Source organism: Chiloscyllium punctatum, chromosome 11 (assembly GCF_047496795.1).
Source record: "Chiloscyllium punctatum isolate Juve2018m chromosome 11, sChiPun1.3, whole genome shotgun sequence".
Lineage (NCBI taxonomy): Eukaryota > Metazoa > Chordata > Chondrichthyes > Orectolobiformes > Hemiscylliidae > Chiloscyllium > Chiloscyllium punctatum.
Window position 1 is genome coordinate 25,824,016 of NC_092749.1, and position 14,232 is coordinate 25,838,247.

The 14,232-nt window shown below is 38.6% G+C and overlaps 1 protein-coding gene across 5 annotated transcripts in view; it reads right to left on the reverse strand.

Annotated features, from left to right (window-relative positions):
* Nucleotides 1–14,232, reverse strand: part of birc6 (baculoviral IAP repeat containing 6) — a 243,325-nt gene that overhangs the window by 59,321 nt on the left and 169,772 nt on the right. For all 5 annotated transcript variants that reach the window (XM_072580512.1, XM_072580515.1, XM_072580513.1 and 2 more), the window contains 4 exons: nt 13,156–13,456; nt 12,600–12,817; nt 9,955–10,119; nt 8,035–8,200 (listed from right to left, as the gene is read on the reverse strand). In XM_072580512.1, the coding sequence (XP_072436613.1) occupies nt 8,035–8,200; nt 9,955–10,119; nt 12,600–12,817; nt 13,156–13,456 (850 nt within the window). The remainder of the gene's footprint in view (nt 1–8,034; nt 8,201–9,954; nt 10,120–12,599; nt 12,818–13,155; nt 13,457–14,232) is intronic.

Sequence of the window (14,232 nt, forward strand, 5' to 3'; positions counted from 1 at the left end):
GACTTTTTTCATTCCATAATCTAAAATCTGACACTCCGATATCCTCGTTTCAGGCTGAAACATTCATAATTCTGCTTCATATCTGCAAGTGCCAATCCCACAGCTCTGCCTCTGCATGGCATATAATGAGAAAATGTCTCCTTTGCACATTAGTAATCAGAAAAGGGCAAAGTACTTGAAGTGCAGCCTGGTCAGCCCAACATTAACTTGGTCATTACTTCCTGACTTGGGTTATAAAATCAGCATAGTAGAATAACCAAAGTCAGTCGAATGTCTGCTGATTTACTACAGCTAGGCACTTCAGGTACGGAACCCACTGAAATTTCTATGCCTATTTTTAGCTGTATTCTTTGCTTTTTGAATACCATTTACAGTAAGGAAAAAATCTAAACCATAAATCAACTGAATTGATGTGAACTAAATCTCTCTTCCAAGCATATTATCAAAAACACTGACTAGAAAACACAAAATTTGAAAGCTAAAGCTCCCACAATCATGGCCACAGTTCAAATTATTCAAAACATTTGAAGAACATTGGAAAGTAAAAATGATTTGGAATAATATATTTTGAAAGATTTTCCAAAGTTGCAGATTTTCTTTTAAAAGGTACTAATAAGGAACAAATATATCAGGAGGACAAAATTTTATTGCCTACAACAGATAAATTACAAGTACCATTAACATTACAACTCACCCAGATTACAAGTAGCATGCAATTAACGTATAATGAATTCCTGATAAAATATCGTCAATATTTTCCTGAGTACTTCAAATTGACTAATGTAAATAATCAAATGGAACAGCATTAATATTGAAAAGACACAAATCGGATCACTGTCGTCTACAATTTGCCAATGCATCTAGTTGTAACATTGTATACAAAGATGAATAACTTCCATTGTGCATTCTGAAGATACAGCGATGTCCCATTTTTCAAATTTGCCCAAAAGCTGACAGACATACCCAGCATGTGAAATAAGTATCAAGCACCAGAAACTAGCTAGGCCCAAACAGCAAAATGGTAAGGAATCTGGCAGTACAGCATTTTGGTAAATCTGCAGTACATCAGCATCATAACTGCTCATGTGACTGCTGACTGCAGCATCACATCTGTAAAGGCAAAGACGCACAGCTCCCTCTAAAGACACCAAAATCCCGCATGTGTTTTTAATTCAGTGTCTCCATGAACCTGGCAGCCATTACCAAGTGCCATCATTGGCAGCACCAATCACCAACCTACATCAGATTTCCTCTGTTGTAGGCCACCACAGGAGTTGTGAGATTAAAGACTTTTACAGACCTTACACAAACATCAAATGACCCCACAACCAAACATGCAATTAATCATGACTGTTTAAAACCTTCACATGTTAAGCCACATGCCAGTGAGTATTGTAGTGTTGAGTAGCATGAATGATCCAGCTGTAAATATTGTGGTATGTGGATTTTCATCAGGCTATACTCGACTTGTCTCCTTCACCAAACCCACACGCTGAAAGGAGGATCACAGATATTTGACATTGCTGACAAGTTTCTTATTGTTTTGAGCTACACTACTCCTAATTGGATTTGAAAACAATCTAAATTTCAAATAGTGAATCAAAAGAAAACAATGGTAAAGGTAAGAGAACTAAAAGGTTTGTTTAATTAGTAAATGACATTATTACAGCAACAAGCAAATAAAAGCAACTCTCTCCCAATCCATCACTCAGATTTTAAAACTGACTTTACCCAAAACTTTTAAGATGCAGAGAATAATAAAGGGTCAATGATGCTTATTGAAAATTACAATAAAACAAATGAAATTAAATATATCATTTGAAAGTAGTACGACTTTTTACTACAACTTGATCAAAAGACTAGAACTGGGCCTTTATTTTGCAAGACCCATTAAGGTTTTATTGCTGAGTGTGGGATGCTGGAATAGAACAGCAGGTCAGGCAGCATACGAGGAGCAGGAAATCTACGTTTCAGGCAAAAGCCCTTCATCAGAAAGACTGCATTGTAAAGTCGAGCCTGGACTGGAGTGATGTAGCTGTATTTAAGCATATTTGGCTTTGAGTTACCTTTGGGACCACTTAATGTAGCAGGATAGTGAAAACCAAAATAAAACTTGCATCTTCTGGAAGTTTTTGGAAGCACTGCACACCCAAGACAAGTGCAATAAGTCTCTCAAAATGGACTCAGTCATCAGAAAAAAAAAGACTTTCAGAAATATTTGGAGGCCCAGTGTGCAGTGCAGAAGCAGCAAGAGGACACTGGGGTTCACATTATGAGGTGGTCAGCATAGTTAAGAAGATGGAGACAGAAGCTAAACAGTCACTCTTTAGATCGGAGAAGAGTAAGCACAAGTCTTGTGGTGCAGGGAGCTACGCCTATAGTCAGGAAGATGGTGACCAATTGACAGCTACAATACAGGCAAGAACTATGGCGGGTGAGTAATTTTTGCATCATAGCACACATTGCAATTGTTTACATGGGAAGGAAAAAAAGAAACAGTGGAATGGAAGAGCAGGAAAGGAGTAATATTATTTGAGAAGAGAGCAGTGTAAAGTTTCAGCTGATGCTGGAACAAGGGATTAAGCAAAGTACAAGAAAGTGATGCTGCAAAGTCTGATGAGTTTGTTTGATAAGGACAGTAAATTTTAATATAACAGTCCCAATGTGAGGGAATCAGGAGTAAAATAGAAACAGATTATGCTCATCAACTTGACAGATGGCGCTTTTCGGATTTCTCAGGCAGCGTAGTCCACAAGGCAGAGGGACAATCTGCAAATTGGACAGGCTTCATTTAAATCAAACTAATACCGTATGGTGGAGTGGATTTCAACGATCATACCTGGAGATGTATATCCTAAAAGTATATACAGAGGGGTTACGAATGCTGAAAGTAGTACTGGAAGGTTACCTTGTGGAGGAATAGAAACTAGTTTGAAGCAAACAACAAATCTGAGAAAAACAGTGAAGGAAATAATAAAAATTAGAAGTCAACAAGAGCACAAGGATATGAAGTCAAAGTTGCAGTATTTATATGTAAAGTTCAAAGAATTTATAATAAAACTGAGAAACCCCATACATACTAAATACGGAGGGAAAATCTCTCAAGTCATTTACAGAACTTTTAAGATCATAAAGGTAAACTTCAGTAAGCTGAATGATTTTTCTCATCGCAGTTATTTTGAGATAAGATCAGTGGAAAAGCTAAGACCTACACAAGTGCAAATACCTCCTCTTCAGTGCTATTTATTTTCCATAAATAGAATTAATTTGAAAATTTAAATCCTGCAAGCTACAAGTACCTTTCTGGATTGAAATTCAAATCATCACATTTTCAAAAACATGACTCATCCATTATTTCAACATACTAGCAGCAATAGCATCGGTGATTACATAAACGCAGTCAACAGCATGAGCTGCCCAGAAGAGGTTTATTAAGAGGATGCTTTTCTTTAAGAAAAAGAACAAAGTTGAAGTATAAAACGATTGCATTAAGATGAGATTCCCTACAGTGTGGAAACAGGCCTTCTGCCCAACAAGTCCACATCGACTCTCCAAAGAGTAACCCACCCAGACCCATTTCCCCCTGACTAATGCACCTAACACTATGGGCAATTTAGCATAGCCAATTCACCTGACCGGCACATCTTTGGACTGTTGGAGGAAACCGGAGCACCCGGAGAAAACCCACGCAAACACGGGGAGAAAGTTCAAACTCTGCACAGACAGTCACCAGAGGCTGGAATCGAACCTGGGACCCTGGTGCTGTGAGGAAGCAGTGCTAACCACTGAGCCAGTGGGATTCAAACACAACCATTCTGAAAGTTTAAGGCAAAGGTACTGGGGAAGCTGAAAGGTCTGAAGGTAAATAAATCACCTGGGCCAGATGGACCATACCCCAGAGTTCTGACAGAGATAGCTGAGGAGATTGTAGAAGTGATGGTGATGATCTTTCAGGAATCACTGGAGTCAGGGAGGGTCCTACAGGACTAGAAAATGGGTAATGAAATGTTTGAGGAGGTATGGAAGCAGAAGACAGGAGCCTATATGTAGGATTTTAGAGTCAATTATTAAGGATAAGACTGTTGAGTAATTGGAAGTGCATGGTAAAATAGGGCAGAGTCAGTGCAGCTTTGTCTTAGGGAGGCCATGCCTGAAAAAAACTGTTAGAAATCTTTGAGGAGGTAATCAGCAAGTTAGACAAAAGATAGCTAGTGGATGTGATCTATTTAGATTTCCAGAAGGCCTTTGATAAGGTCAGAAGGCTGGTAAATAAGACAAGTGTCCCTGGTGCTAGGGGGCAAGGTACTGGCACTGATAGAGCATTGGCTGACTGGCACAAGGTAGAGTGTGGGGGAAAAAATGATCTTTCTCAGGACAGCAGGTGGAGTTCCTCAGGCGTCAGTGTTGGGACCACAACTATTCGTGTTACACATTAATGATCTGGACAAAGGAACTGAGGGCATTGTTGCTAAGTTTGCAGATGAGACAGAGACAGGTGGAGGGAGATGTTGTGTTAAGAAAGTGGGGACACTGAAGACAAATTTGGACATGCCAGACAGTGAGCAAAGAAGTGGCAGATCTAGAATGCAATGTGGGAAAGTGTGAGGGTATGCATGTTGGTGGGAAGAATAGAGGCAAGACTATTTTCTAAATGGGAAAAAGCTTCAGAAGTCTGAAGCATAGAGAATTGGGAGTCCTAGTTCAAGGTTCTCTTCACGTTAACCTTGGCAGTTAGGAAGGCAAATGCAAGTTTAGCATTCATTTCAAGAGGGCTAGAAGACAATAATAAAGATGTACAGCTGACGCTGTATAATGGTCTGGTCAGACCGCATTTGGAATATTGCGAGCAGTTTTGGGATCCATATCTGAGGATGGATTCGCTAGTGTTGGAGGGAGTCCAGTGAAGATTTACAAGAATTATCCTGGATATAAAGAACTGGCATATGAGGAGCAGCTGAGGAGTCTGGATTCAATGGAGTTTAGAAGGATGAAGGGGCATCTGATTGAAATTTAGAGAATACTGAGAGGCCTAGATAGAGTGGACTTGCAGAAGATGTTTCCACTTCTAGGACAGACTCGAACTTGAGGGCACAGCCTTAGAGTGAAAGGACAACTCTTTCGAACTGAGAAGAAAAAGAAGAATTTCTTCAGCCAGATGGTGATTAAGCTGTGGAACTCATGGCCTCCACAGCCTTCTATGGCCAAGTCACTGATAGTAGTTAAGACAGAGATAGATATTTTCTTGATTGATAAAGGGATCAAGGGTTACTGGGAGAAAGCAAGAGAATGGGGTTGAGAAATACATCAGCCATGACCAAATGGAGAGTAGAGCTGATTGACTGAATGACCTAGTTCTGCTCCCCTCTCTTGGTCTCATTATTCGAGAAACAGTTGAAAATAGTGGGGGCAGTGAATAATTCACCAAGGCTCCTTTCACTTAAGCAGAGGCCAAAACCTTTACAAGCATTGAGACTGTTCCTTTTGCCAAGGCCAGGGCTTGTAGCATTAATGGGGGCTTTAGCAAAAATGAGGGAAGGAGCTGAGGAGGAGATTGGCTTTTGTGTGGGGTGTGGTGAGTTTGATAAGTGAAAGGAAAAGATGTTTGGGAGAGGAAACCGCAAGAGGATTGGTGGTGACCAAATCGAGATCTTTAAAATCATGAAAGGTTCTGAAAAATTGAACACAGAATGGGTCAACTGTGGGGAAGAGCATAACTACTGACTTGCACTATAAGAATATAAGATGTTTATTAAGATGTTGAAGAGGGAATTCTGCTAAATTGCTTTACCAAGAGTAGCGAGAATGTAGAACTTGCTACCAGATGGTATGGTTAAAGCTAACAGTATGGATTTAATGAAAGGAAAACTCCAAATATGTGAAGGTGACAACAAAAGGTTATGGTGATAGATTTAGACAAGATGAGAGGAAACTCCAATGCAGCTGGCATGAATTGATTGGGTCAAATAGCCAGTTTCATTGTTATATATTGAATGAAATTCTAAATGAAGGAGATGTAAAGGAAGAGAAAGAAGATTAGATGGACAGTGGGGAGGAAGCAAGGTATAAAACAAACTAAATCTCCTAAAACACAGTAATGTCAGTTAGTACTCTTTTTTTTGAACTGTGCAGAAATGAAAGTAGTACAGTATCAGCGATGAAGGATATACCAACAGCCTCAGGCTTCTCTCTCAGTCAACCACAATACCACCTCCTATAGGGACCCAACTTCCATCACTTTCAAACACATTCACTTGCACAACTACAAATTCTATTTGCAACTGAGCAAATAAATAACAAGTCCCTGGTTTAATTACCTTTTGTGTTCCTCATGAGCCAAATTAAGAAAAAAAAGAGTTGTCTTAAAGTACAGCAGAACCAAGAAATAAAACATGTTGCACGTGAATAGTCATTATGAACATTGTGATATAGACAATAGGATGTGGGCACTGATCTAGCACGTAGTTGGTTGGATTTGCTGCATTAACTGGTCTGCAGTTTGTTGTGCACTCAAATGAATAAGCTGCTTCAAATTTGTTACACAAACAAAATGCTACACCATCAAGCAAAGGTTTTAGTAAGATATTTAGAATAGTTTTAAAAAGTGAAATTTGTTCTAGGACTTAGGCATTATATATTTCACCAGAAAAAGGACCATGATAATAATTAAACTGAGGATAACATCAGCATTTTACTGTTAACCATTACTGCTGCTGTTACAACACTGGGGTCATGGAAATCAAGCTCCACTATTCCCAGAGTTGAGACGAACCTGAAAAAAGATTCGTCAAATTATCCAAAATCTCCAATTTATCTGACTGACGAAATCACTCAAGAAAATAACCGTTCAGCGCAAACAAGTTCTCTTTAACCAAAAGCAATTAAGAAATATCAAACTTATAACTTTAAAACAAATTCTACTGTTAAAATTCCAACCCTTTTGTATACAGACAAACACACAAAGATAAAACATGGACATTAAGGGTAGACAAAAGAAGAAAAATATCAGGGATACAGTTCAACAGCACTGACCTGACTACAAAATTCACTCAGTTGTGTTCTTTCTCTTCCTTTCAGTTTCTTTTTAGCTCTTTGCAGATGAGATAAGGTTTTTGCACACTAATGTCATCTTTCATTTGCTTTTTCTTAAAAACTGTTTCAAAGGAGTTTTATCCTCCTTCAAAAGGGAAATTGTCAAGGAAAGCAAGTGAAAGACAGCAAGCTGTTACTGGAGATTTTCAGGTATCTTTACACGAGAGAAATTTTTTGATGTCTTCTCTTTGCAGGTGAGACGATTCTCTTCAGCACTAGTTTTACACACGCCATGGTGACCTCATCAGAAGTCAATCAAATGGTGTTGTCAAGAAATTCCGCCCGCCCCCCCGCCCCCCAAACTCAGGAACCACTGGCTGTATGGCATTTGCCTTTCTTCTCATTGTGCCAGAGGAAAGCAACATTGAGTTGTATGCAAAATGCTCCAGTAAACAATTTTTAAAACTACTGCATTCCCTTTGCACACAGTCTCATTGGTTTAAAGCAGCATCTTCTACATTTTAAATCCATAGTCCAAAGTCTAACAATGTGAACTTCACATGCTTCCACCCTTAGGAAAGATGAAAAAGCATCTCAAAAAAGGAAAGTCCCTTCACCTGCAGGAAGGCTTCAGCACGTCTACTGCCATTTTGTTCTTCATTATACAAAAGCGAGTTACCAAATTTTATTTTTTGATCATTTAGCAACTTCACACTCAATCTTTCACTGCTTGAATATTTTGGGTTGAAGACAAAGAACCACTGAACTTTGTCATGACTTATTGGGTTAGTGGGGGTCGACAGAGCACACTACCCTAGCGAGGCACGACAATCCAAAGAAACCAAAACCACCAGAGCCACCACCAACTCATGGTATGGTAAATTTCATCAAGTCATAAAGCATGTTTAAAATCAAAAGAGAACTCCACATTCAAAACTTCACATTGATATACAAAGTACTTCAAAGAGTAACCAAACCCATATTTAATACTACCTTATCACTTACCAGAGTCATTTCTCAAATATGATGACATAGCAGGAATAAGGCAGGATTGACTGAGTAACTCCACAAGCACAGAAGGAAGGGCATTATTGTTGTGTCCTCTACTTTCACCAAGCTGTACTTCTCCAGATAAAATGCTTCCCCCAGGATTTATGTAACTGGCAAGGACCTAAGAATTCAGCAGACAAACCAGTTAAGAATTTGATTTGAAAGTTAAAAATAGATTTTGATTCATCATTTTCTCCTGCATTCAAAAATCATCCTAAAGATTACAAGAATTTGTCGCAGAAAATATTTTTGATAATAGTATACTTCAGCTCTTTTACTCATGTTTGAATCAAGGCTAAATTGAATAGTGTGGCAGAACTCAAGTTGTGCGTCACTGAACTGGTTGTTGCTGAGCAGGTGTCGCTCGATAGCACTGTTGATGACACCTCCCATCACTTTACAGATGATCAAGAGTAGACTAATGGGTGGTAACTGGCAGTGTTGGATTTGTCCTGCTTTTTGTGTAGAGGATAGATCTGTGTAATTTTCCACATTGTCAGGTATATGCCAATATTTAAACTAAACTGGAACAGCTTGGCTAGGGGAGCAGCAAATTCTGCAGCACAAGTTTCTAAAACTATTGCTAGAATGGAATGTTGCCAGGGCCCATAGCCTTTGTAGCATCCAGGGTCTCCAACTGTTTCTTGGAGCAAGTGGAGTGAATTGAATTGGTCAAGACTGGTGTCTTTTATGCTGGAGACCACTGTACGAGGCCGAGGGAAGGGAGGCAAGGTGGAGCCTTGGGATTACTGAAGTTAATGTTGCAATTGTCAGTTTTATGTAGTTATGTTTGCATGAGAGAGAGCAGGCGCGAGAACACGCTGTGAGCTTGTAGTCAATAAACTTGCTGCCCAGGGAGAAGTCTGCGGTTTGGTTTCTATTTCATCTACAAGGATGGGAAGAAAGGCTCTTGCAAGAAATGCTCTGGTTATACTGAATATGGGAAAAAACAGAACAGAGAAAGGTAATGCTAAAGAACTAACTAAATAGTGAAGAATTATAAAATCAAACATTATGATCAATTATTTCCAAGGGTGCAAGAAGTCAACATGGATGAGAAAGAATAAATAATAACCAGGAAAATAACAGTTTGTTCAAGAGTCTAAACCTGAAAAGTTTGAAAGATAGGACAGAAGTCTGTAAAGTCCGGAAGGCAGTTAGGGCTCTTGTTAAGATGGGAATTTCAACAGAATTTAAAAATTGAGTGACTTGGTGTACATCCCAAAATAGACTTGGGTAAAACGGTAATTCCCTCAACCTGTCACCACCCACAATTCAAAGATGTGTAGGTTAGGTGAATTGGCCATGCTAAATTGCCCATTGTGCTCAGAGATGTGTAGATTAGGTGAATTAGTCAGGGGTAAACATAGGACAATATGGTAGGGGAATGGGTCTAGGTGGGCTACTCTTCGGAGAGTCAGTGAGAACTTGTTACGCAGAAGGGCCTTTTTTCACACTGTAGGAGTTCTATGATTCAAGTGGGAAACTTGAAATTCAACCCCCTGAACTCTATCTGGAATCAAGAAGTTCTTGAACACCTTGCACATGCCATTACAGATACTGAGAGAGGAGTTTAATTAAGAAAAACCTGGGGCTTTGTTCTCCAGACTGATCATTAAACCTGTGGGTATTTTTGACAGAGAGTAAGGTAAAGTAGACCTTAACACAGTCAAGTCAATTCTGGGAATGGATGGGAAAGTCAGTTGTGCATCAGTTATGCATACATTTGCACCCTTTAAGTAGTCGTAATGGAAACTATGCAAGGAGGACCAACTCGAATAGGAGACAAATTATTATACTAGGATACAACACAAATGTATTTTAAAAAACAGAAATGTTTGAACATTCAAAGTTGGTAAGTCAGTTAGTACTTACTTGCAGAAGACAGGTAACATGCTCCTCCTCCAGTCTCTGCTTCGTGAGAGCCTGTTCCACATCCCAGCCTGATGCAGTAGAACCCGTGCCAAAGCCTGTGCCTTTGGCCCAATATAACTGCTGGTCTTCAGTGGAAGAGTTAGTGTGCACACTGGAAATTTGCGGCTGTTTGAAAAGAAAAAAGTGAAAAACTTCCTTGTCGGTCGTTAACCAAAGATGCAATTACAGTTTACACTGGCACAAACAATATCAATATACATACACTTGAATAACTATGCATTCAGAGCAAATACATCGACAAGCACAGCCCTGACTCTGCCCTTTGACTTCCCCACTATTTTAACAAGAATTTATTCCCTCTCTCAAAACCACAATATAAATATCAAATGGATCCAAAATTGTTCAGTCTTGAATACATCACTAAAGTGGTTATCAGGTTAGTAAATGTCTATTTTAAACAAAAACCAAAATACCTATTTATTTTCATTTCCTAGGGGATTAAGTATGCCTACAATCTATATTAATCTGTTTAAAACTTTATATATACACAATGAATAGTTGAAAACCAATTCATGCATAAATACGAAGTTATATTAATGCAACGATCACTGCACTTCAAACTATTTCACTAATTCAAAGTCTATTGAAACACGTAGATGCATTAAGAAATGCAAATATCTACTACAACAGTTCTTAAAAAACTCAATTATGATTCGTAAATGCTCAAGATTAAAACTTCCACATCAAACGCCTTGAATTTGCTTATATGAAAATTACGTTTAGTTACAGAATATCTGAAAATAGGTAAAAAAGAAACAAAGAAAACTGAACCAATATAAATTGGAGTCTCTTAGGCCACAGCTCAAAACCTATTGGGAGCTTTGGAATTCTCAGAACTCTGAGAATTGATCAAGCATGTATGTTGCCAGCACCTTGTATTATCATGACAATGTTAGGAATAAAATCTGTACGAACCAAAAATATACACTAACTTCTCTTAACAGTTTTAAAGGATTGCATCAACAATGCAGATTCGAATTTATTCACATGGAACAAAAGTTTCTTAACCAACTACATATAAATTGTCATGAAGCAGTACTGAGTTTGTGATTATTAATACAGAGCGGCAAGTTCCTCTAACTGTAATACAGGAACACTTCGATCTCTCAGTTTGTGGACATCACATTTGGTCCAATATCATCTTTTCATTCCTGTCTTGGCAGTTATTAATGCTTAAATGAAATCCCATTCAAACACACAAGAAAAGTACTACACATTTCACTTGAGGCAATCATATAATTACAGCCAAAGTCAACATAGATAATATTTATTGCACATGATGGTGGTTCTTATGACGACAAATTAATTAGCTTATCCACCAACTTAAACATTCAATTCTACTTTACCAAGACTTGTGCATCAATATCTCCTAAACTCACCTAGAAGAAAAGGAAACTGACATAAGGGAATGCCTCCACTTTGCGCAACATTCAAACTGGCAATGTATCCCTACACCTAGATCAAAATCCTGAAACTCCCTACTGAGCAAGCAATTAAGGCAGTACATAAAATGTTAGCCTTTACTGCAAGGGGATTTGGGAACAGGACAAAGACAACTTGATACAATTATATCATACAATTATAAAGGGCTTTTGCAAGATCACATCTGAAATATTGCGCGCAGTTTTGAGTTTCCATGCTTAAAAAGGATGATATATTTGTATTGGGGGTAGTATAGTGAAGGTTCACTACATTTGGCCCCTTGGATGTAAAGCTTGTCCTATGAAGAGAGGCTGAAGAAATGGGACCTATTTTCTGAGGTTTACAAGAGGAGATCTCATTGAAACATGCAAGATTTTAAAGAAGGTTGATAAGGTTAATGCTGGGAGACTGCTTCCACTATTTGGGAAATCTAAAACATGAGGCCACAGGATAAGGAGCAATCATTTAGGACAAAGATGAGGAGAAATCACTTTAAATGAAATGGATGTGAATCTTTGGAATTCTTCAGCTCATCCCAGGTTGATGGAGATCCAATATTGAATACATTTAAGAATAGGATAGACCGATCTTTAGTATATCAGGAAAAGACATGGGAGTGGGTAGAAAATGAGATTTGAAGCCCATGATTAGCTATAACCATATTCAACGGTGGATCAAGCTAAATGGGCAGTACAGTACAGTATATATTTCTTTTGTTCTTGACTTCTAACAATACGATGGATGTACCTAAACTACGACAACTGCAGTAATTTAAGGAGGGTGCTCATTGGCACTTGTGCAAGGGCAAACGTAGGTGAGCAATAAATGCTGGTCTTAGAAATCCATCACATAGGAATACGAAAATGTTACAAGCATATTGCTTAATTGAGAGATTTGGGTATGAAGCTTTCAGACATTTCAATTTGTTTCTAAAACCAGCATGTTCAGAGCTTTAGTGATTTCAGGTTAGATCAACTGAATGATGTAAGTAAAACCCACAATAAAACCAAAATAAAAAATTCCAGTGAAGGGTTCTGATGACAGGTCACGAAGCTTCATTCTAGAGGCTGCCTGGCCTGCTGAGTGTTGAAAGCGTCACAGTAATTTGGTTTTGTATTAGTAGTTAGAACCTGGATTGATATTTAACCTCATGCTGAGCTCACCTCTGTTTGGTTAGCACCTGCATTAGGCACCCTTGGGGCATGGTGGCTTAGAGCAGAAAGGCAAGCCAGTATAAGATGAATTGCTCCAATCTCCAAAGCCATCCGCCGAAGGAGAACTCCATCATCAGTAGTCAATGGTGTGGTACTGAATAAAGTGCACAAAACATGGAATGGAAGCGTGGGAAGAACATTTGCTGATGGGGATTGTAGGATATGACCTGAAACAAGAAAATGAACATCATTTAAAATTTTATGTTGACTTCATGTTCAACAAAAATAACTATTTAAATGAAAAGTCCTTTTACATTATGCAACTCTCATTACCATAAGCAGCACAGGAACATTAACTATACTAGAGATTAATTCAGTCAAGAGATCGTTCAAACACAAATGTTTTCATAAAGACGTAAAACTTCTGGTGATTACAACACAATTCAAGTATAACTGAACGTAATGGGAATCCACAAGATTAGATTAACAACCTTAACATGAGTTAGAGGCAACAAATTCTGCATCACAATCTGCGACCATAATGCAAATCTCAAATCATACATACTGCCTTCGCCATCATCGGTTACACCAAGCACCAATCTTAGCAAACACTGAGCATGTTTCCGTTCTTTGAGGAGTACTTCTGCATATCCTGGTAAACGGAGGAAGAGTCCAAAGGCTGCGAGAGAATGTGCTGGGATTGGAGACATTGCAGGAACAGTTGATTTGATTGGTGGTGGCTCTGCAGTTATGGTTTCAGGAGCCTCATAGACTAATTCACCAGACTGCTCTATTGTAACCCATTCAAACTGTTCGTTGTCCTTCGGTTTTTCTTGCGAAGTTGAAGTTACCACTGGAGCACTCACCTGGATGTACAAAGGGAAGAGATCACATATTAATGTCAACAACATACATTAATTCACCTATTCAATCCCCAACCTTCAGGCGCTGGGTCAATAAAGTCCCTTAGTGGTTGCCTGTCCTATCAACTGTTAAGTGCTTACTATTCTTTAACATTATTCATCTTTAAATTTACCAGCAAATTATGCAGAGACATTTTAAGAATTATTTTATGCCATTTCTGGTTTCTATTAAATTGATCAGAACCCAATTACAGTCTTTCAGAATTTCAATTCCTTTGCTTGCAATGCACATCAGCAACAATGAATAGATTCGGAATAAACTTTTGACAGGCCAAGTTGATGAGCAAACAGGCAACAGTAGGGACTAAGAATGGTGGTATTGGCTGTGTTGAGCAGTCTGTTCAGTGTAATAGTTCAAGGTACATAAAATAAAGTCAATATTATTTCAATACTAACATCAGTTTGTCAATGGGCAAGGATAAAAGAACCTGCAAGCGAACACTGCCAAATTAAAGTTGTGGGGATGAACAGCAAAAGAAACCTGTAAAAGTCTGCTACCTGGATGTAGGTTTACTTGCTGAGCTGGAAGGTTTGTTTTCAGACGTTTTGTCAAGATAGTACGTAATATCTTCAGTGAGCCTCTGAATGAAGCACTGTGGTGTAGCCTGCTTTCTATTGATATGTTTGAGTTTCCTCAGTTGATGATGTCATTTCCTGCGGCGACATCATTTCCTATGGTGATGTCATTTCCGGTTCTTTTTCTTCGGGGGTGGTAAATG